At 61.7% G+C, this 22,941-nt stretch overlaps 1 protein-coding gene across 5 annotated transcripts in view; it reads left to right on the top strand.

Annotated features, from left to right (window-relative positions):
* LOC111160431 (solute carrier family 38 member 10) overlaps nt 1-21,001 on the top strand; it is a 40,314-nt gene extending 19,313 nt beyond the window's left edge. For 4 of the 5 annotated variants that reach the window (XM_022523550.1, XM_022523552.1, XM_022523554.1 and 1 more), the window contains exons 11-17: nt 8,728-8,899; nt 14,520-14,687; nt 14,987-15,442; nt 16,032-16,136; nt 17,254-17,337; nt 19,068-19,229; nt 19,448-21,001. In XM_022523550.1, coding sequence (XP_022379258.1) covers nt 8,728-8,899; nt 14,520-14,687; nt 14,987-15,442; nt 16,032-16,136; nt 17,254-17,337; nt 19,068-19,229; nt 19,448-20,493 — 2,193 coding nt within the window. In that variant the 3' untranslated portion in view covers nt 20,494-21,001. The remainder of the gene's footprint in view (nt 1-8,727; nt 8,900-14,519; nt 14,688-14,986; nt 15,443-16,031; nt 16,137-17,253; nt 17,338-19,067; nt 19,230-19,447) is intronic. The other variant, XM_022523551.1, reaches the window with a different exon arrangement.
* Nucleotides 21,002-22,941: the final 1,940 nt, after the last annotated feature.

Genomic DNA, 22,941 nt, shown 5'->3' with positions numbered 1-22,941 from the left:
TCTGAGGTCAGCTGCGAGGGCCGCAGCCTGCCCGTTCTCCCTGCTGTGGGCCCCCCGGAGCACACAGTGGGGCTCTCTCTGCCGCTCGTCCGGGACGTGCGTCCGGCATGTGGGTCACTCCCCGAGGCAGGTGTACTGGATCCGGGGCTTAGGGGTCTGTCCAGTTTCAGGAGATTTTTCCAAGCTCTTCCCAGGTGGGCCTCTAGCCTCGTGTTGGAGTTCCAGCCGCACTAGCCCTGCTGCCCCCCTCGCACGTGCTGGCCCTTCTGAGGGGTGAGCAGGGGCTCCATCTGGGTCTTAATTTGCAATTCTCAGATGACCGACTATGTTGAGCATTTCATCATGGGCTCATCAGCCATGTGAGCGTCTGGCATGTCCGCCCTGTTTGTTAGCCGGATGGTCTTCTTCTGAATGATTTGTGGACGTTTTTCAAGCTTCTAAATCTTTTTTCAGAAATACACATGGCAAGTGTTCTCTCTTGGCTGCCTCTTCGTGCTCTCTGTGATACTTTTCACCAACACGTGTTCTTCGTTTTGTTTTCTTATTTTATTTTATTTTTACTTATTTAATTTAAAAAAAAAGATTTTATTTATTGATTTGACAGAGACAGATCACAAGTAGGCAGTGAGGCAGGCAGAGAGAGAAGGGGAAGCAGGCTCCTGCCTGAGCAGAGAGCCCCACGCGGACTCAATCCCAGGACCCTGAGATCACGACCCGAGCTGAAGGCAGAGGCTTAACCCACTGAGCCACCCAGGCGCCCCTATTTTATTTTTTTAAGATTGATTTATTTTAGAGAGCGCACACATGCAAGTGTGTGCAGGGGTGAGGGGCAGAGGGGGAGGGAGGGAGAATCTCGAGCAGACTCCACGCTGAGCTTGGAGCCTGACCTGGGGCTTGATCTCACCACCATCAGATCATGGCCTGAGCCGAAATCGAGAGTCGGACGCCCAGCCAGGCGTCTGTGCTGACTGTACCGCCAGGCCTTGGTGTTCTTGATGCTAGCGCAGTTCCGTTTGTCCCCTTTCTCTCTGGCTGGGTGCCTTTTGTGTGCCGCCCATCTCAGGGCCCTGCAGATAGCCTTGTAGGTCATGTTCTAGAAGCTGTTTGTTTTCTTGTCCTCGTTCAGGTGCAGGCTCCGTCGGGTGGGGGGCGGGTGAAGCCCTTAGCTGATCGCACCCCCCTTTCCCCAGCACTGCGGGGTCACGGCTGTCATCAGTCCCCTGTTTCCCTGGGGGAGTGCTGGGGACACCTCTGTGGCTGGTCTGTCAGTCTGTCCTCGTCCTCATGGCCCTGCTCCGAGCGCTGTGGCTTTACAGTCTTCACAGTGGGCGGCAGGTGCCTCCGACCTTCATTCTTCTTCCCAGGGTCTTTCCGTCACTGGCCCTTAGCATCTGCAGCTGAGTCCGCTTGCCGGCCTCCTCCTGCGCAGCCGTGTCGGGCTTTGATGGGTTTGTGCCAGACCACGGACCGGAGGACTGACCCACCCCTTCAGATCACAGCATTTCCCAGTTTTCCTTATGTCTTCTTTTGCCCGTGGCTTCTTCAGGTGTTCAGACTCTGGGGGATTTCCTCATAATCTCTTTTACTTATCTCTAGCGCGACCCCATTGTGCTTGGAGAACACACACTGAAGAACCTGAATTTCCTCCTGTGACGTGTTTGAGACTTGGTTGCTGCCCAGCGTATGTTTGCGCCGATGGCGGCCGCGGCAGCTGTGTGGTTAGGTCAGCTGTACTCTGCGACGCTCAGATTGCACGTGTTCTTGCGGTTTACTCTTCTTTATCAGTTATGGGGAAGATAGAACGAGTTGACTGTAATCGTGGATTTGTTTATTTCTCCTTTTAGCTGTGTCAGTCTTTGCTTTTTATCTTGAAGCTGTGTTATTAGGAGCATACAGTTTCAGGACGCTTACATCTTGTTAAACTGACCTTTTTTCTTGTGAAATGTCTCTGTTTATCTTTGAAATGCTTCTGTCCTTAAAATGGTCTTGTCTGATACAGTGTGACTAACCCAGCTTTGTTTTGGATTTATATTTACACAGACAAGTTTTTGGTCTTTTCTTTCACGATCTTCTATGGCTTTATACTTACAGTGTATCTCAGATAATGGCATATGGTTGGCTTTTGTTTCGTTTTGTTTTTATCCAATTTGTTAATAGGAGTATTTAAGACTCTTTATAGTGAATGAAATTACTGATTTTGGGGGGATTAAAGCTTCCATCTTACTCTGTTTTTACTTGTCCCATCTGTTCTTTTTTGTTTGTTTCTTTCTTGCTGACTTGGATAAATCACACATTTTAAGTATTCAGGTTTTATTTGTCTTTTAGCTGGAGGTGCACATTTCTGTTCTAATGGTCGTACAGAGCAGTTCAGTACGGGTCCTCAGTTTATCAGAGTTGCCTATGAGCTGGTTTTACCAATTCACAGACAAGCCAAGCATCCATGATGTTTTGCCTCCATTTACCCTCCTCTGGCCTGTGGTGCCATTGTTTCTGTGTATTTTAATTTTATGTATGTTTTAAACATGGCGAGATGTTATTATTGTTTTAAAATTGCCAACATTTCTTTTTATTGAGCCTTTGCAGCCTCTTGGTTTTCTGTCACTTGGTCCTGTCTTCTGGCATGCTTGGTAGTTGGTGGCCATTGTGTTTGAGAAATGGTAGAGGTTCTCGATGATGCTGTCTTCCAGCAGACAGAGGAGGGCAGAAGGCCTGTGTTCAGTTAAGGGGAGGCTGTTCCTGGTTTGCCTCACTCCTAGGGCACAGCCCTTCCAGGGTCTCAGCTAGACGCCCTTGCCCTCACATTGGTAAATTCTCTGCTTAGCTTCTGTTGTCTCGGGCAGCTGCTCTGGGCACCTCTCTGCGTAGTTGCCATGTACCTTAGGGAGAATTGCATGCAGAATGTGGGTGCCCTTCTATGAGGATGGTGGCTGCCCGAGTTCCGGCTGCTCAAGAGCCCCCTCCCCCTCCCCTCTAACCCCGACTCCTGCCCAAGCGTCGCAAGCTCCAGGCTGCTGCTCTCCTGCCCGCTGCTCAGCACTGCAGGTCAGGAGGAGCCCGACCTCACGGGGCCTCTGTGCTTACCTCCATGGTCCGGGGTCTCACCGGCGGTCTGGGTGGCCAAGGTTGTCTGCCAGTTGGGTGATTTTAGTGAGTTTGGGAAACTCCTGAGGGCATGAGGAAACTAACCAGCCGCTGCCTTCAGATTGCAAAGGTTTTTCTGTATGTCAAGTCCCAGAGTTTTAGTCCCTCGGACTCTTTCAGGGGGAAAAAGTCATTGTTAGAAAGGCCCTTTCTCTTCAATATGATTTTTTTAAAAATTCTTTTTTCAGTTCCAGGGCTTTCATGACTCATTGTTTTTCATGTAAATCCTTGATCGTCTGTGTTTTATTTCAGGGTGAGAACCCAGGCAGTCTCTGTAGATGGCAGCCCCTGGGGCTGGGTCACTGCTGGGTGGTGTTACTGCTCTCGTACTAGACCTTGTGCGGACTTGGGCCTGGTTTGGGACTTGTGTTCGAATGTGCTGCCGTCTGTGCTGCTTGCCACTGTGGCCATGGTAGCGCCCCCCGCTCTGTGATGCATCGCTCTGGAAACTTTTTAAAATTTGGATCCAACTTTTTTTTTTTTTAATTTTATTGATTTATTTTTAGTAATCCCCACATCCAGGGTAGGGCTAGAACCCACGACCCTGCAATCAGGAGTTGCACACTTACTGACTGAGCCAGCCGGGTGCCCGGCTTGGGAAACATTTGAATTCTGATCCTTCTTCCTCGCTTTTACTGGATATGTTGCATGTTCATTTTCCAGAGGCGCGTTGGACTTAGCCGGTCTGACTCTTGGTAGAACGAAGTCCAGCTTCTTGTGTCTTTGGTCTCATCAGAATTCTTCGAAGCTGTAGATTAATCTGGACAGTGTCGTTACCTCTGCACTCTGGCGAATCTGCAGTGCGTACCTTGCAGTCTTCCTTGCGGTTGCAGGGGTGGGGTCCGGCCCGGCCTGCACCACCCAGACCGCGAGATGGCCGCACCACCACCTTGGAGATCTCCGAGGCTCCTCTTCTGCCAGCTTTTCCCTGCCCGTTTCACGGATTTGCTCTTTGCCCTCCCACCTTCTTGCGGTCTGACAGCACCTCTGGACTATCCCACCTCCTCCTTCCCAGTTGTTAGGGCTTCTCTTTCCTGATCTGTGTGTCCTGCGCATCTGGCCACGGGGCCAGCTCCTGACTCCGCGGCGAGAGCCCCTGGTGTCGAACTGTGGAGCCTGGTGTGGCCTTGGCTGCGTGTATGGGAACGAACATGCATGCCCACACGCCTCCACACGGCGCACGTGAACACCCGTGGAACTGTGTTGAGACGAGCGTCCATCTGTGCCTCCTTTGCTCTGGTTTTGAAATCCAAAAACACATTGAATCGCGTTAACCGTTTGTGACGATGGTAAAGTTTGTCCCTCCGACTCAGTGCTCAGATGACTTGTGTATCACACATCAGTTTTGGGATGGACCGTCTGACTGTGGCGTTCTGTTCGTATGTGCTGCTGTGTTTTATTTGCACGTAGGTAGCTTTTGTTTTGAGGGAAATGAATCTTCCAAGGGACAAACCGGGCAATGTGGCTAGAGTTTGGTGCACACAGAGCTCGGGTCTGGAGGGCACCTGCTTGGCTCCTTTCTCCCTTCTGTCCCGAGAGCTCTGGCTGCTGCTCCCGTGGAAAATGTGGACCCAGTGCCAGGCCCAGGGTCCACTCCCCCCGGCTCGCCTGAGGGCTCACTGGACACAGGCCTAGAGAAGAGCTGGACAGGGTGCGTGGGTGATGGACATGTCAGGACTGGGCAGCAGAAAGTCTCAAAAGGAGGAATGCGCTGAGAAGCATCCTTGTAGGTAGAGTGAGCCTGTGACACACAGTGTGCCCTTAGTGCATCAAAAAGGAACTTTCTCTGCCATCATGAGTTCATTCTTTACCTTGAGAATCTGAGAAATTGGACAGTCTCTCCAGTCTGGACCTGGATGGAGGTGTTGGGAATTGACATGCCACGGCCTGGAAGCCAGCAGGGGGAGCAGGAGCTGCCGGCGGGGCCCCAAGGAGAGAGCGGGGGCTGCCCAGGTCACAGGCTGGTGCTGTGCCCTCAGAAGGCTGTAGGTGAACACATGAGACCGAGACTTGGAGACAGTGAGCCGCACACCAGTCGCCATCCAACCTCCACCAGGGCCCGGCACCCAAGGCCTTCCAGCTGGGATCTGGGGGCTGGGGGTGGGGTGCACCCTGACCCGGAGACCCGAATCGGGGCATGTGGTTGCATGGCGGCCAGAGCCCCCGTCTCCAGGTGTGTTTCATCAAGAGGTGCAGCATATGAACCCGTGTGGTGTTCAGACAGGCTCCCGTGTAAGAAGTGAGTGTGAGCGCTTCCTCGCCCCGTGGGTGCTTTTTTGTTTTTGAGTTGGGAACCTCAGCAGATCTGGAGGCTACATGCACGTCATGGCTTGAGGGGTTCTCTGGGACACCGTGGTACTTGTGGCCCCCAGGCCAAGCCCCGGGTTTTGCCAAGCCCGGGCTAAGCCCTCAGAGTACTGTTTCTCCTCCTGGTGGCCCTGCTGGGGGACTGTGGAGTCAAGGCTGGCACACCGGACACGCTCGCCGCCCTCGTCCTGTTGGACTCATGCGGGGCTAGACCCAGAAGGGGCTGTGCTTGGGATGCCGGATGTGAGGTTGAGCTCCAGGCCCAGCTGACCCCCTGCCCCCGTCCTGAGGCCATGGCACCCCTGCACCCTAGGCAGGCTCCAAGGGAGCTCCCAATCGTCTATCCATGGCCAGCCCAGATGGCACAGACCTTGGCCCCTTCTCCAGGGGCAGCATCCCTTATTCAGGACTTCAGAAAACCCGCGATCATTCCTTTCGGCACACATTCCACAGCCAGCCTCCCACACCTCAGTGGCGGAGTGGGGGCCCTGGGAGCTCTCGCCGGTCAGGAGATCCTGGGGCCTCATAGAACTCAGGTCTGTGCCGTGGTCGGCATGTAGCTGTTACAGCTGCCCCTGGGGACTGGACGGCCCCTGTGCCCTCTCCCCTGGCCTGGCTCTGGCTGACTTGCTTCCACCCCATGCTTGCTGGGAGATGGCAGCCCGGCCGCTGCACGAGCCATTGCCCCGGGGACTGTAGCCCGCTGTGTCCCAGCTGACAGTCTGCGTGGCATTAATGTCACGGCTGCTCTCCAGCCGGGGTGGCTTTGGCTTCCCTGCCTGGGGGTTTCATGGGCCTGTGGTGTTTCTTCAGAGAAGCGATGAGGGTGGTGAGCCGGGGTGAGTGACCGGTTCCCGAGGCTCTGCCTGGCCTGCAGGCTGCCATGCTCTGGCCCGTGGTCAGCTGGTGGGTGCCCCGCAGAGCCCAGAGCGGCCTGGTGAGCCGGTGTGTTGGGAGACGAGTGGGGTCTCAGCAAAGGGGGCATGGGGGCTGCCGCCGGGTGTGGGAGCGGGGTTGGAGATGGAGGACACACGCCACAAGAGGGGCATGGGAGGTCCCGGCAGGTGGCAAGGGCAGGTGTGTGGGGGACCTAGTAGAGCCGGTTTCTTTTCTGGAATTTCCGGGCTCCATGCAGGCCGTTCTTTCTAAATCAGCCTTATGTTAACGCGCTCTTGGTCTTTTTCAGGAAGCTCTTGGTCTTCCAGTATTGAAGGAGTTAATGTTTTTTTATTCTGCGATATCTGTGATGTTTTTACTTTTAGCCCAGGAAGCCCAGGGTTAAAAGAAAAAATTCCGAGTCCTGAGTGAAATATTGCCATTGCAGTCTCCCATGGGGCTGCTCAGCAATGTGGTAGGAAAATAGTGTAGTGACCGGCTGGGCGGGACGCCTCCTGCTTTGTGTCCCCGTCCTGTCGGGGTGGCCCCAGGTGGGTGCCGGCCTCGGGCTGCTCTAGAGTGGTCTCCTGCCCGAGCGGCCGCTGGTGCCGCAGACTGGCTCATGCCGGGGGCTATTACCCACTGCTGGTCATTGTCCTGTTGGTGCCGTGGGCTCCGAGTTAGGAGAAGAACTTTTCTTGTTGCTTCCCAGCAAGGTAATTTCTGCTACTGGTTGGGAAGTATGAAATGCAGGGGATTTGAAGCGTCCTTTTCTTTTAACTTTTAAAATGACCTCGGTCACTTCTGGACACCATCACTGCCCCACGAATCTTCCCTTCTGGGGAAGATGTCCTGTGCCAACGCTGAGCGTGCTCAAGCTTGTAGGAAAACACTGGTGGGGAGGGGCATGGTCACAGTCAGGAGCTCTCGACCCCATGCTGCGCGGTGTGGAGTCTGCAGATGCCGCCGTGGCTTCCCAGATCTTGCTGCGAACCTTGGGTAGCCCTGTTGCACCAGCCGTGGCAGCCTGGAGGGGCACCCCAGCGCCTCCTTGACGTGTGGCCGGCCTCGGGAGAATGGCCTGTCCTTGGCCTCTGTGAGCACCGGGGCAGCGCATTGTTCGCAGAGCGGCTGCGCAGAAATGGACGTGTCCTGGAGGCTTTGTCCCCTGGCCTCGCCTGCCTCTGTGAGTGGAAGCTGTTCCTCTGAGGAGCACCCCTTCTCCAGCTGGTTTGACCCAGGGATGGCTCACTGGTCTTTTTTTTTTTTTTTTTTTAAAGATTTTATTTATTTATTTGACGGAGATCACAAGTAGGCAGAGAGAGGAAGGAAGCAGGCTCCCCGCTGAGCAGAGAGCCCGACGTGGGGCTCGATCCCAAGACCTTGGGATCATGACCTGAGCTGAAAGCAGAGGCTTTAACCCACTGAGCCACCCAGGCGCCCCCTCACTGGTCTTTTTTAACTGGTCCATTTTAAAGTCAGCATGACTTGGGGAAAAAGGTTTGAATCCTGGCTCTGAGACTGCCTGGGGTGAGCGGCAGGGTCTCCCTGGCTCTTGGGGCGGGTGGCCTGGCTGGGGGATGTCCTGCAGACTCCACAGGACCGGGCATCCCTGCTCCCTGGGGACAGCCTGGCAGGCCGGGCACGGGGCAGAAATAGCCGCAGAGATAACCGCGCCCGTCGGGCCAGCTTGTGCGTGTCTTCATGGAGACACTGCGGGAGGGGACGGCGTCACACAGGGCAGGCTTGGTCCTCCCAAATCTCTGAGGGCTGCGTTTGTGACCTGCCCGGCTCCCTCATGGGAGGGATGGGCTCAGGGGCGAGGACCCTCGGCAGGCAGCGGCATGGGCAGCATGACTCACTGGGCAGCCCCACTGGGCACCCACTGCTCAAGGGGGTGGGGAGCCGCCTCCCCATCTGTGCCAGTGGCTCCAGGCGTGGCCCGCGCAGGACAACATGGGAGGCAGACCGCCTGCACCCTGGGCCCACTGCACAGCTGTCGGCTGAGACGCGGGAGGCCGAAGTGCCCCCTTAGGGGAGGGCGCTGCCCTGAGAGTCTTCCTCTTCTGGGCGGAGCCATCAGGAAGCCCTGCCTCGGCAGCCACAAGTGCAGGCAGGTCCAGCCCCTGCTCTCCAGGAGGCCTGGCCAGTGGGCACGGGGCTGCAGAGAGCCTGCCCCTTCCTCCGGGGCCGGCCTGGCTCTGGCAGGTTGGGCTGATGATTCGGTCACGTTGGCTAGTTAGGGACCCCCATCTCCTAGTGGCCAGCATGGGGGTCAGGCAGGCCAGTAGGACCACGGCCTCGTGCTGCGTGCTGTGCCCTGCTGCCCCTTCCTCCCCTGCGCGGGGCAGAGCTGCAGGGACCGCCCGACCCCTTTGACCCTTGGGTCTTTGTCTTGTCCAGCTGGTGTTCTGGGTTGGCCTGGGCGTCCTGGTGGTCGGCACACACACTACCCTGTCCGTGAGCGAGGACGCCCCCGTGGACTTGGCCGAGGACGCCCCGGCCGGCCGGCTTGAAGAGGCCGAGGGCATCGTAAAGGCAGAGGCGGCTCGGCTCCCAGGTACGCAACGTCCAGGTATGCACACGCCCCAGCCCCGCGGCTTTCCGGGGCGTCCCCGCAGCGCCGCCTCAGGGTCACAGCGCGCGAGCGGTTCTTCCGGCTGTCTCGCCCACCCTGGTCCTGTGTGACTGGTCGAGTAGGGCCGGGAACGGCCGCCTGCCTGTGGGGGACAGCAGGATGGAGAGCTCAGGCCCGCCGCTCGGCGCGCTGACAGGTAAGCAGGTGTGTGCGTGTTGTCAGGTTTGCTTGCTCTGGTTTGGGGATGAGGGTTCAAGCCAGGTTTTGCTTGGACAAGGTCAGCGACGCCCCATGGCTTTGTTTGCTGCCCCCCCACTTGCTGCTGTTCCACCGGCCCGTGGGGAGGGGTGGCCCACGCGGCCTTCCGCACCCGCAGGCTAGCTCAGAAGGCCTGCTGCCATACCGCTGCGCGGCCCGCCCGTGGCCGTGCTCGTCGGGGTGCGGGGTGGCTTCTGAGCGTGGCTTTCTGGGCTGCAGAAGGGGCTCCATCGTGTCCTCAGTCGGTTGGGAGAGGAGAGTTTTCCTGGAGTCTCTGGCCGTCCCAGGCAGAGCTGGGAGGGCTTCCTCACCCCTCACCCCACAGCAGCTCTGAGTAGCATCAGACTCGGGTACTGGGGGGAGGGGTGTGCTTCATTCTGGGGGCTTCTGCTCTGAGGACGGTTGGGTCGTAGGCATTCACACTCATGGTGTGTCCGTGCGCGTCTGACCCCCTCCCCCGCAAATAGGCCCCACCGCGGACTGTGCTCTGCCCGGCTGCTGCCCGGCCTGCCCTTCTGGGAGACGCCCCTCGGGGGGAGCAGTGCTATTTGCCCGTGGGTTTTGGGTGTCTTTTGATGGTGATGGCTAAGGAGTGCCTGCCCTAGTAGGAGCCCGGTCTCCCCGCCTACCGTGATCGACAAAAGGTCCCAAAAGCCTGGCAAGAGTTGAACTTGCTCTAGGTCCTCGGCGCCCAGGCCTGCCAGCAGCAGAAGGCATGTGGCCCTTAGATTTGTTGCTGTCTCTGTCCCCGGGCTTAGAAAGCCCCTAGCTGGTGTCCATGCCCCCCCACAGCCTCCCCTGGAGGGCACAGTCTCTCCTGGGGCTCGGAGGAGCAGGCCGTGCTCTCTTTTGTCTTCTTGGGAGGATGGCCTGGCCGAAAGATTCCCCTTTTGGGGTCCCTGCGGAGAGGGCCCCGGGGAATGGCGGGGTTCCCCAGAGGAACAGATCAGAGTGGTCAGAAGCCACCTGAGTGTCCCACGCCAAGTTGCATGGATTTGGCAGTTAGGATGGAGGAAGTCCCCTTGGAGAGGGACACGGGTGGCCTGCACCGGCCCCTGCTGGGTCCCTCACCGCCGGGCGTCTTGGCCTTGTGTGCTTCGTGGATGGCTGCGGCTGAGGTGGACTCGGTGCTGCTGCCCCCGGCTCGGCCGCGAGTTCCTGGCATTGGTTGGCTCCGGGCTGCCCGTCCCCCCGGCACTGCGCACCCGCAGTCCGCGGCCCGTGCCAGCAGCCGCAGCCTGTCGCAGAGCCGGGCCGCGAGCTCACCTGGAGCCCGCCGCAGCCACATCTGGTTTCCATTGCTTCCGCGAGCCCGTAACAAAACACGCGCCCCCAGAGCCACACGCCGGTTGTTTTTAGCACGTTCTCTGTTTTTCTCAGCCTGGCGTCCCCTGTAATTGACGGGTCGCCTCGTTGAAGCGGAGCCGGGGCTGCTGGGGCCTGCGCCGTGCGCGCGCCTGTCAGGCTTCGGCCTGTCGGCCTGCAGTGGGGTTTTACTGGTCTCTCTGGTGGTGCAGAGGCCAGGACGGTGCAGGTTTCCTTAGAGCCCCGAGCCGGCTCCGGGGCAGATGGTGGCAATCCTGCCCTGCTGGGGACACGTGGGACTGGGACCCGTAGCCTGGCACTCTTGGAGAGCGGAGCCCGGGACACGTGCTTGCTGGGGTGGTGAGCAGCGGCAAGCGTGGGGGAAAGAGGTTGCTGGGCCCCGTGAGGCAATTCTCTGTTAAAAAGGCTAATTAGACCATTTCTCTCCTATCTGAGAGCGCCCCACAGGGCCTGGTGGGTCAGGTCGGGTTCTAGAACATGCTTGGCTCCCTCCTCTGAATGCAGCCCCGTCCCCTCTCCTCCTTTCCCCGCAGCGTCCCCACCCCATGTCCTCGGCCTGTGTCACGGTGTCAGAGCGCCCCTGGTGCGCGCGCTGCCCCTTGGCCACCCCGCAGGGGTGCGGGTTCTGCTCTGTGGGAGAAACACCAGAAGACCAGGATGGGGGCTCTGCTCAGGCCGGCGCAGGCTAAAGGCTGGGGGCAGCAGCTTGGCTGTGACTGTGGGTGCAGGTGGCAGAGGGTGACCACGGGCCTGTGTGAGAGTCGCTCTCCCGAGGACTCACTCCTGCACGCGGGCGGGATGTGCACTCTGCAACAGATGCCAGGCCGTGTGTGAGGGACGGGGGGCCCGGCGTGCTCTGCTCTCCTCAGCTGGGGCAGACGGTCCCACCACAGCCCTCCCAGTCTCTGCTGACAGCGGCTTTCATTGGCCTCTGTGCTGTGGCACCCGACCCCACTGCGTGTTACTCGGGCCCTCCCAGGTGACTTTGCCAGCTCAGCCACACTGCCGTCTGGGGCAGGGAGGCCGCTGTCTCCCATGTGCAGCCCTGAGTGACCCCGACCTGCCCTCGGAGGCCCTCGGGGAGCAGCTCGCCTCCTCTGCCCGTGGGGAGCCCTGCCGGCTCTAGGGGACTGTGAAGAGTGAGGCTCGGGCCACCGTGGCCCCTTGGCTGGGACGCTCGGGTCTGGGGAGCCATGGTGACTCCTGTGTGCTTGGAAAGATGCGAGGATACAGCGGTCAAGCCTGCCCGTGCCGGCCGCGCCCAGCAGAGCGGGCTTCAGGAGTCAGCACTCCCCGACCCACTCTCATGGCCACCTTGAGGGTCAGGAAAGTCACTTAAGTGCCGGGCCTGGCTCTCAGCTCTTGCCTTACAAGTGCATGGCCCTGGGGTCCCACGTGTCTCCTGAATCGGAGTTTCTCCGGGTGACACGGACCCATCTGTGGGCTCAGGTGTGATAGGAGCAGTCCCTTTGTTTTGGTGCTTGCTGACTTAACTGAGCCCTGGGTCCCCGGAGAGAGGCCGCTCGATGCCGGCCGCCCACAGCAGGCACCTCTAGCCCAGGTGCTCGAGCGCAGACGTCCTTGGTGTAGAGGTTGTGACCCCCTGACCCCCGCTGCCGCCACATCCCTGATTCCAAAGACAGCCCAGAGCACAGGGTCTGTCCTGCTGAGCTGGAATTGAGGACTTGATCCCCACGCTGGGCCCTGGGAAGGAGAGCCTGGTGGGGAACCGTCCGTCGGCATGTCTCAGGGCACTTCCAGCCTCTCACTCCATCAGGCGGGTGGGTAGGTCCCTTGTCACCATGCGGCCTGGTTCCTCTGAAAGCCAGACCCGCCCCAGGCAGGGTCTCCCACCGCCTGGCAGAATGAGGCACGGACCCGGGACCATCCTGGGTCTTTCCTGGGTCATCTGTGGTTGCTGGGACCTGGCAACGACCCCGAAGGTGAGCGAGGTGCCCATCTGCTCCGGGCCCGTCCGCGGCCCTAGCTGCCTGCTGGGCATGGTCGGCTCCTCAGTCGCTTGTTCTGGGGGTTGTGTTTGGTTCGCTACGCTGGGAGGCATCACCGGCTGTCTGCGGCCGAGAGCCCAGTTCCCGCCCAGGGTGTGCTGGTCGTTGCTGTGGACCGGGATGCTGGAGGCTGGAGGCGTGGCTGGGGGTGCGGGAGCCCCAAGGTGTCTTGGCCTTGCTGTGAAGCCGGGTGCCCCCGCAGCTCTGTCCGAGGGCCCTGGCGGGAGACTCCTCGCTGCTTCAGGTCCCCGCCATCCTGCCGCCCATACGGGGGTCCCCTCAGCCCAGCCCATCAGGCTGCCCCTGCTCTCATGGGGGACTTGCCTCAGTCCCTGCTGAGACAGGGCCACACACGTAGGTGACTTGGTCTTGTGATGGCTTAGCAGCTTGTTTTCTTTTCTTGTGTTTTTCCTTTCTCTTCTGGCCCCTTTTCTTTCTTTTTTAAAGATTTTGTGGGGCGCCTGGGTGGCTCAGTGGGTTGGGCCTCCGCCTTTGGCTCGGGTCGTGATCCCAGGGTCCTGGGATCGAGTCCCGCGTTGGGCTCTCTGCTCGGCAGGGCGCCGGCTTCTCACTCTCTCTCTGCCTGCCTCTCTGCCTACTTGTGATCTCTGTCTGTCAAGTAAATAAGTAAAAATAGAATCTTTAAAAAAAAAAAGATTTTGTTCATCAGAGAGAGAGCAGGAGCAGGGGAGCAGCAGCAGAGGGAGCAGCAGAGGGAGCAGCAGACCGCCCGCCGAGCAGGGAGCCCGATGCGGGGCTCCATCCCAGGGCCCTGGGACCATGACCTGGGCCACAGGCAGACAGACGCTTAACTGACGGAGCTACCCAAGCGCCCCTAGCAAAACTTTTTCTTGACTTTGTGATCCACGAGATAGACGCCTTGATTTACGGTGACTCCTGTTTGAGCACAGGGCCTCTGGGAAGGGGTGAATTGTGTGACAGAGACCAGGGCGTTTTCATCTGCTCGAGCGACGGTCGCCCGCTTACTGTTACCAGCCCCTCGGTTCAACCGCAGAGCCCAGAGTCCGCCTGCCAGCCGCCTGGCGGCCGTCCCCCAGCTGCCTCCTGGCACCCACATGAGTGAGGGCACCGCCCCGGGCTCGCCGGTCCAGTCGACCTGCATAATAATTTCCTCTCCTTTGGGACCAGCAGGGTCCTGTCCGAACAGGACACCATGACACCCCCCCGCCCAGCCTCGCCTCCGGCCAGCAGCCCTGCTGCCCGTGGAGGACGGTAGTCAGCCCTTCTCTGGGCAGCTCATGTCCTGTGATGGGGAACAAGAGTGTGCTTCCAACCTCTAGGGTAAAATGATGGATTTTTAAAGTTTCTTTTCCCAGGTTGTTTAGTTTTTGCCCCATTTGCCAATTTTTTAATGGTGACCGCTTCCTAACAGGCTCTGTTTCGGTCCTGTGGGCCCCCGATTGCCATGCGGGTGAGCTACTGCACAGGACTGTGTGGGGACAGGTGTGGACAGGCGTGGCACTTGGGGGCAGGGGAGGCGTGGTTCTCAGGCTCTGCCGGTGGCCATCTTCGCTGTTGGCAGTAAGAGGCTCACAGCTTCACCGTCGGCGTTCCCAGCGGCGTTCCCTCCCCCGAGCACCTCCCAGCGCCACCCCCCATACCCGCCTGGAGCGGGGGTTTGAGGTGTGGCAGGCTGGTTGTCCCAGCGAAGCGGGGACCCTGGGCACGCGCCCTCCCCAGGCTGCCGCCCGTCCTGCCGCAAACCGCGGGCTCGTGCTGCCCTCTGGTGGTGACGGCCGGTATTCCGCGGCGCCGTGCTCTTCTGCGCCCGGCCAGGTGTAAATTGCATTTTGACATATTTTTGTTAAGAATGCACATGAAAAATGACAGTTTTCTGTGCTACTCAGCTGCTAATGATTGAGCAGGAAAAAAATAACTGCGTAGGCTCTGCCATCCGACTAGGAAACGTGATTACGATCTGCGGACAACCGCCCCGTCCCTGTGCGGAGAGGGAGGGCGGCGGGCCGCGTGGGACTGCGCAGTGAGTGGCGTTCTGCTCGCAGGCCCGAATCCAGTCGGGGACGCCGCCGCGGACGGCCGAGATAAGCCGAAGCTGCCCACTGAGAAAGATGAGATGGAGCAGGCCCAGATTAAGGGCCCCGTGGACGCGCCCCGGAGGGAAGGTGCCAAGGAGAAGCAGGAGGCGGCACAGCTGGACCGGCCCGGCCGAGGTGGGCGGCGGCGGCGGCGGGCGGCGGGGGAGGGGCCTGCCTGAGTTCTGGTCCTTTCTGCCTCCTTCCTTCTGTGACTCGGGCGACTCGGACGGGGGCCCCGCCCCCGCCAGCCGGCTCGCAGCCGCCCCTGTTGTAATTCTCTACAGGTAGCGTCTGTGCTCAGGCACAAGTCCGGCCTGTGGGGGGCGGCGCCTGCCAGCCTGCGTCCTACGGTTGGGCACTGGGCCTCAGCTCACGCTCCGGGAAGGAGAGCCGGGCCGCCCACCGGCTTGCCCCCCATGTCTGTCTCCCTCCAGGTGTGGCAGCACCAGTGGGCGAGGCCCACCGCCACGAGCCCCCTGTCCCGCACGACAAGGTGGTAGTGGACGAAGGTGAAGACCGAGAAGAGCCCGCAGAGAATGAGCGTCCGTCCAAGCACCTGGAGGAACAGGCTCCGGGGGGCAAGGCTCAGATGGCACTGCCTCTGTCATACTCGGAAAGAGAGAGACCCAGACAGGACCAGGTCTTAGAGGTAGCAGGGGGTCTCCCTGAAGATCCCTGGAAGGTTCCAGAAGGAAATGGCCAGCCAGCCATCGAGCCCGTGGAGGAGGACCAGGGGCCAGGCGACAGGGGTCTGCAGCCAGGACCCCAGGCAGGGCCACCTGGGGGGCAGGACGCCCCAGCAGCCGGTGCGGCGGAGAGAGCTGGCGGGGTCCCGCTGCCGGGCCGGGCTGCAGGCGCTGCGGGCGAGCTGGCGGACAGGAGTGAGCCCGGTGGGTGTCAGCTGCGCTTGTCTTGGCAAACTGCTCTCCCTAAGCGGATCCTCCGGTGGGGGGCCCAGGAGAGGCCGGGCGGGCGGGCCTCCTCCTGCGCGCACTCCCGCTCGGCCGCCCAGGTCAGCACACGGACGCGTGAGAGCGGCGGCCCCTTCCGCAGCTGCTGGGGAAGCCCGGAGTCTGGGGATGTGACAGCTCCCGGGGTATCTGTCACGCAGTTGCTTGCTGGACCTCTGAGTGTCAGGTGGCGCGCTGTCCGTGCGTCTGGGCCCTCGCGGGGGACGCTCGACAGGTACCGCGCCGTGCAGGGCTGCGCGGCGCGGCCGGGCCGCTCTCGCATGTTAATTGGCGAAGGTGGTTAACGCTGTCGCCGCCATGAGCCCGCGAGATCGTTAAGTGTGTTTTCGTTACTCGGCTGGCGGTCATCAGGGCGGATGCGGACTGCCGACGGAGGGAGGGAGACGCGGAGGCTGGTTCTCGGAAGCCTTTTCCCCACGGCGTCCCCCTCCCGCCTTCTGCCCCCACCGGCCCCCCCACCGCTTCCTCCTGAGCTCTCTGCAAACCTCCCGCCTCTCCGTGTGTGCAGGTGGGAAGGTCGCCCTCCCGGTGAAGCTGGTCCCCGAGGCCGGGCCGCAGGCAGAGCCGCAGGAGCAGAGGGACGCGGAGGGCCAGGCCGGCGGCAAGCTGGAGGGTGAGGCCTGCGCTTTCTTGCTGTGTCCTCCCTGGGGCCGAGAGCCCTCTGCCTCTTCCTTCCAGACACACAGCGATGACTGGGGGCGGGGGGAGGCGCAGGTGCCTGTCCTCCCGGCAGGGCTGTTCGAGCCCCCACCCCCGGCTCTGTCCTTGCTGGCTTCCTCGTGAGGAAAGACCCGAAGTAACGCCCCCCAGCGGCTTCCTCTGGGTACCCCCGCCCCAGCTGGTCTGTGTCTCTCTTTCTTCCCTTAAAAAAGCCTCTGTTGTCCTGTCACAGGATTCCCCGTTCGCCTGTGTGGCACTCTCAGGGCGGCCGTGCCACTGTTGCCAGCACGCGAGCTGGTCAGCTCCCCGGCTGGGGGTGTCTGTGCCCCCCCCCCGGTGCTGCTTAGAGCTAGGAGCTGCCCTCCCGGCGGCCCAGGTGGGAGGACGGGTACCACCCGCCTCCCCTCGGCCCCTGTGTGTCACCCGTCGCTAAGGGGGACGTGTGTGCCCATCTGTAGCGAACACCCAGCACCATCTGGAAACAAAAGCTTGTCGCGCGCTTTTATCCCCAGCAGCTAATCCTCCTTCGGACGTCCACGTCTGTTTTGGGGCCAACCCTCTCCTCGTGGCTTCGCCCCATTGGGTGCTACCTCTGTAGTGTGGCCGGTGGCAGCCTTCCTGGCTGGTGGTCTCCTGTCCTCGTTTCACTGGTGACCAAGGGGCCTCTGCACACCTGCTCCCTGGTTAGAGCCCCTCCCCACCCCCACCCACCTCCCGGGACACCGAGTCTGCAGAGGGGCCCCGTGAGCCATGCAAGGGTGTTTCTCCCTGAGCCTCCCCCAGGTCTGGGCGTGTGGATCTCGGTGGCACAGCCCTGGGGCCGTTGTGTGTGACGCGCCCCCCAGAGGGTCCGCCCAGAGCACTGGGCTTGGGGCTGCCTGCTGAGCTCCCGGGGCAGTCAGGGGCCTGAGCCAGGAGGCCCTGGAGGTTTTCTGGGGTCCGGGGGCTGCCCCGGGGGCTTCCTGTGGTGTTTCCTGTCTGGTTTGTCTCCCTGTGCTCACGGATGCCAGTGCTTATCCTCTGTTACCTAAACCTGTTTGATTCTTTCGATTTTTTTTCTTTCTGAAAAGACAATTCTCACGGTTTCCTACTCTGCCTTTCTTCCGTGCGCCTCTCAATGGGACGAGCAGCCGAAATCAAACAGATAGTAGCAGGTACGGACCCGGAGGACATGCTCCCGAGGAAGGCCTGCGCGGGGTCTGAGATGCGAGAAGGGGAAGGCGCAGGCTGGCTGGCCACAGGCTTCACTTGGAGCCGCCGTTGCAGCCTGCCCCCGCCCCAGGCTTGGCTCTAGTCCTGCAGCTGGGGCCCCCGATGCCCTAGCTCCCTCCTTTCCACAAATGCCCTGGTCCTGGAGGACGGTGGGTGCGGTCTGCACACGCCGCCTGCTTCAGGCCTCCCCGAGGGTAGGGCCTGCATGGAGGTTCTGCCGTGTGCATGGCCCGGGATTAACGTGTTCTGCACGCGTGTTAGCGTCCATCTGGGGTCCTGGCGGGACGGGCTCTGTCCGTGGGCACGGCTTGTCACCACTCTGGTCCACACCTGCCCCATGTCGCTTCTGGCTGGACCTGACATGGCACCACTCCGCTCCTCCTGCACCGTCGGTCCCGGGCTGGTCCCCCGAGGGGCCGGGCCGGCTGGGGCCGCTCCTCCAGCACCGGCTCCAGGGACAGGCCGTTTGGGCGGCTGTCGTCGTACTGTTGACTGTCACATGGCTATGAGCCATGGGTACCCAGAGTGACAGCAAGGCACATGGCCGAAGTGGCTGGTCTAGAGCCCGGGGTGGGGGGTGACAGCGCGGCGCACTTCCCTCCCACGGAGCCCCAGTCCGGTCCACAGGGTGTGGCCTTTCTCAGGCAGGTGTCCTCATGACCTTAGGGTGTTTGGAGGAGGGCCGGGTGGGGGTGGGGACTGCCGCACGGGGGCCTCCGCGTGGCTCCTCCTCCCTGCCGCCTGGCTCAGCGTATTCCTCACGGGCCTCTGGCCGGAGGGAGGCCGACCCCGCGCTACCATGGCAGGTCATGGGTCACCGTTGGGGAGGACGGGCCAGCTTGTCTGTGTGTGCAGCCTCGCCGGGATGTGGGCCATCACCACGCCCAGAGCGTCCTTCCTTCAGAGCTCGCCCGCCCCCAGCCCAACAGCCCACGTCGTCTTTCACAGCCTCCTGTTCAAAGGCAGACGGGTCGTAGCAGCTACGTAAGCCGAGGCTGCGCGCAGGAGACGGCTGGTGCTGAGGCCTTTGTAGCAGAAGCCGAGCTCGCCGGTGCTCCCACAGGGGCCGCTGCTGGCTGCAGGCTCAGACTCGGGGCCTCTTCCTGGGCCCACGTTCTGGGTTGGGGGCGTGGAGAGCCGGGCGGGTCCTCGGACGCACACCTGCAGCGCGGCCCCCCCCCCCCCGCCCCCGCCAGCCTGCAGCCAGTCTCCCAGGCGGTCAGGGAGCGGGGCCTGGGCCTTGTGGGTGTCGGCAGCCGGCCTCTGCCTCACCGAGGGCCCGTTTCTTGTCTGTGCGGCGGGGGAAGGCCGTTTTGTTTGTTTCCTAAATTCTCACCTCGGAGGAAACTTCCTCAGAGTTCTGGAATTCTGTTTTTAGAGCAGTTTGTAGCTTAACGCGCCCCAGCCCAGGACACGGCAGCATTCCCACGGTGGCACAGACCTCCCTGTAGCTTCTCTCGGCGTCTAGTCCCAGGGGCGACCATCTGAGCAGCTGGGCCCCTGCTGGGCATGTCCAAACCTCAGGCCCATGTGGGCCGGTGTGAGCGAAGGGCATCCTGGGGAGGGTCCCCCAGGCGAGCCGGCGCCGGCGCCCCGCGTCCCTCTGCCCTTCACCCAGCCCAGCGCCTGCGCGGACGGGGCAGGCTCCGAGTGTGCGCTCTCCCCTCCGCAGAAGCCGGCCGGGCGGAGATGCTGGACCACGCGGTCCTCCTGCAGGTGATCAAGGAGCAGCAGGTGCAGCAGAAGCGGCTCCTAGACCAGCAGGAGAAGCTGCTCGCGGTGATCGAGGAGCAGCACAAGGAGATACACCAGCAGAGGCAGGACGGCGAGGACGGCAAGTCAGGGCCAGATTGGGCCGGGGGTCATCACCGAGCGCGGGGCCGCCCGTGGTGTCTCCTGGTGACTCCGTGGGGCTGGGGCTCCGGGGCCTGGGGTCCTGCTGGGCAAAGTTCTGGCTCGTGTTTAATTGCCGGCCAGTTCACCCTTCCAGCCCGCGTGTTGGTAGCTTCCGTCCGCTCCCGTGGTTCAATTGGTGACTGATTTCATTTGCAGCCGAAGCACAGCCAGAGCCTGGGGTGCCGGCACCCAAAGGGAAGGAGCAGGAGACCCAGGAGGGGCAGACCGTGGACCGTCCCCCGCAGCAGCCTGTGGATCCTGCACTTGGAGCCCCCGGGCGTCTCCCCGCTCCACCCCAGGGCCACGGCCAAGGTGCCTTGGAGGAGCCCAAGGCGGAGCCCGAGGCGGCTGTAGGCAGAGCTCCAGCGGGTCCTCCTGGCGTTGCCGACATGGAGCCCCAGGTGGCCCAGGCTGAGCCGAGGGAAGGCCAGCAGGGCGCTGTGGCCCAGGCAGCTGGCGCTGGCATGCCGGAGCGGGTACCCATGCCGGACCCTGCCGAGGGGCCCAAGAGCCCAGAGAAGCCCGTTGCTGGTGAGCTGCCCGAACAGGACACTTTCGGCAGAAGCTCCCACGAAAGGAAGAAATCTCGAAAAGAGGTGGCCTCCAATGCCAGTGCTCAGGAAGCGAATGTGCCGGGGGCGAGGGAGAATGGCGACCCTCATGTGAGGTCCCAGCCGGTGAGCCGAGGCCGGGGACCTGCAGGCCTGTCCAGCAGGTCAGGAGGAGCAGCCCCCGGGGCCCAGGCCGAGATTCGGCAGCTGGAACACCGGGCCGTTTCTGTTGGGACTCAGGGTGGGCAGCAGGGTGCTCACCTGGAGGCCAGAAAGGAGGCCATCGCCAGGGACCGTGCGCTTGCTCTGGGGGAGGACACTGCCGTCCAGGAGCCGGAGCGGAGGCAGGACCCTGATCCGGGGCCCATCCCTGGGGCTCAGAAGCTAGACCGTGCCAAAGCCAACCGAGACCTCAAAGTCCAGGCCGGTTCTGACCTTAGGAGGAGACGGCGGGATGTGGCTCCTGGGGCAGGGGGGGACCCGGCCCCAAGGGACAGGGTCATCATCAGCTTTAACCCTCTCCCGGACGTGCAGGTCAATGACCTCCGTCGTGCGCTGGAGACCCAGCTACACCAGGCCGCGGGGGGTGCCTTGTGGGTAGTCCACGGCCGCCAGGTAAAGCAGCTGGTGGGGGCCCCAGAGGAACCCTGAGCGGCTACCAGCCGCTGCTGTCCTCCCAGTTGGTGGGTCTCAGCCAGCCATGCCGAGGCCATGTGGGTGCAGAGTCAGAGTCATGCTGTGGCTGGGGGTCTGAGCGGCCTGTCACCGCGGCCTCGCTGTCCAGGCGGCCTGTGCCTTCTCCATCCCGCATCTTCAGCTTGTCCGAGTGACCGAGCTCGGCAGGACCCAGAAGACGCAGCGGCCGGCTGGGGAGCGCGGGCGGCCCTGGTGTGGACACGGGCCGCTGTGAGAACCCGCTGCACGCCAGGCTCCCGCTTTCTCCAAACAGTCGTCGCAAACGAGATGTTGCGAGGGTTGCAGAGAACCGTGACGAGCTCGGCCCCCGCACAGCTCCTCGCCGGACGCAGCTTCGTGGCTACGGGCGTCTCGAGGGTCAGAGCCGCCCGCCTGCGTGCCTGCCTCGGCCCCCGTCACAGCCCCTCTGCTCTCCGCGCTCCTTCTGCTTTTCTAAACCATAAAGTTGTTTACAAATTAGAAACGTCGTGGTGTCCGGTCCGTGAGGCTGGTGTGGCGCTGTGCTGGTGGTCGTGAGGCCGCCTGTGGACCAGACCTTGGGGGGCGGGGAAGCCCGACACATCACGGCCTCCAAAAACCCTGTGAGCAGCTGCGGGGGTGGGGGGTGTGGTGTCCCGTTTTCAAAGAACAGGAGAGCTGATGGTCGCCCCCTGGCCGAGGCCAGCGGGCAGGTGTGGCCATGGTGGGCTGTCCACCCGCAAGCCCAGGGCTCTCACCAGCTCTGCCCTGCGCTCCGAGGGCAGTGAGTGCTCCTGACCCCGCTGCCGGGGCCCCAGGTGTGGCTGCTGGCAGGCTGCTGGCCAGAGGGGCCCCGGCACGTGATGGACCACAGGTTCCTGGCAGCTCCAGCCATGGCTTCTGGCCTCGACCTCCCCTGTGCCTTTGAAATTACGTTGTTTATTGTAGTCCCGTGTCCTCGGACAGCCTGACGGCTAGAACAAAAGGCCAAGGGGCTTCCTCCTGACCCCAGGAGCTGGTGCTAGGGAGACTGGAGCCGACGGACACTGCTCCTGCAGCGGAAAGCCCCGGAGAGGGGGGTGGGTCTTGGGGTGCTTCCTGTGCTTAGGTAAAAACAATTCCAAACAAACACTGCTCACTGGGAAAACGCCTTCTGCATGTTTCCCCAACATCAGAACTCCGCTTTTTAGAGTGGGTTGTGTTTCTGGACGCATTTAGCCGGATCTCTTACCTTGACCTGACTTTCGTGTCTTCTGGAGGTCAGGCCATCCTCCTGCAGTCTGCAAAGTCACGTCCTCCTCAGAGTGGGGGACCCAGTCCCCGCTCCCCTGGACACTTGGGGTCTTCGTCCCAGTATACACTCTCCCGGCCTCCCCAGCCTTCAGCCCCTCAGGGAAGGACCCAGGACCTCTGGGTGAGGTCACCTTGCCAGAAACGGGGAGCTGGAGGGCGGGAGCTGTCGTTTGCCTTCTGACCCGGACCACTGGTGCCAAGACTGACAGGTGCAAGGAGCGCGCCAGCGTCGTAAACAGCCGCCAGCGGGTGACCCTCCTGGTGGGGAGTTGCCCGGGGCGACTGGGGTAGGATCTTGCCTGAGCGCTCCTGTTCTAGGGCAGGGCCAGCGACTGGAGGTAGGTAGGAGTGAGGATGGAAGCCCAGCGCAGCGAGGCACACAGAGTTGCAGCTGCAGGAATGGCTGCATCCAGACACCAGTTCTGTGGCATTTCCCTCAGAAAACAAGGACGAAGGCCAAGGAACATGGAAGGGAGTTGGGTGTATGGCCCGAAGGGGAGGGACACAGGAGTTTGGACTAGAGCTGGGAGACATGGGGGCAGGGGGACACCTGGTAGGACTGTTCCAGAAGTGGCTCGGAGCCAGTGTGCCCAGCAGAGACCCATGTGCTCCCCACAAGAGGCTGCCGAAGGTCAGAGTGGAGAGTGTGAGGGTCTGGAAAAGCCCACCCTCAAGGCCACAGGAGGGAGGAGGGTCGTGGTGAGGAGCGCTGGGCTCCCAGGCCCACCCCATTCCTGCTCTGGCCCTCGGTGTGTGTGGGGCCAGGGCGTGGACCGCCCCCCATCCGTGCATGGATGCTGGACTCTGGCAGGCCAGAGGCTATGGACCCCAAGGGAAAGGTGACCTCCAGGCTCCTGGAGCACAGTCCCCAAGTGTCCAGCAGGCGGCGCTCTGGATCCGTGGAATCCCTGGACTGTGGCTGATTTCCTGCTCAGGTGGCAGGGCTGGGGTGGTGGACAGGGACTGTCAGGAGGGCTTGGGCTCTGATCTGGGGGGGCTGCAGAAGGACAGGTGCCCCACACAGTCACTGCTGCTGGGTTCCTAAGCCAGACCCTCCCTCGGCTGCCTGGCGCCTCTAGAAGGGCAGCCCCTCCTTTTTTGCTTCCAAGTCCAGAAAAACCGCCTGAGTGGCCTTCCCTCCCCGTGGCTCTT

This window comes from Enhydra lutris, unplaced genomic scaffold, assembly GCF_002288905.1.
Source record: "Enhydra lutris kenyoni isolate GAN:26980312 unplaced genomic scaffold, ASM228890v2 scaffoldscaffold75, whole genome shotgun sequence".
Taxonomy (NCBI): Eukaryota; Metazoa; Chordata; class Mammalia; order Carnivora; family Mustelidae; genus Enhydra; species Enhydra lutris.
This window is presented reverse-complemented; position numbering and strand designations above follow the sequence as displayed.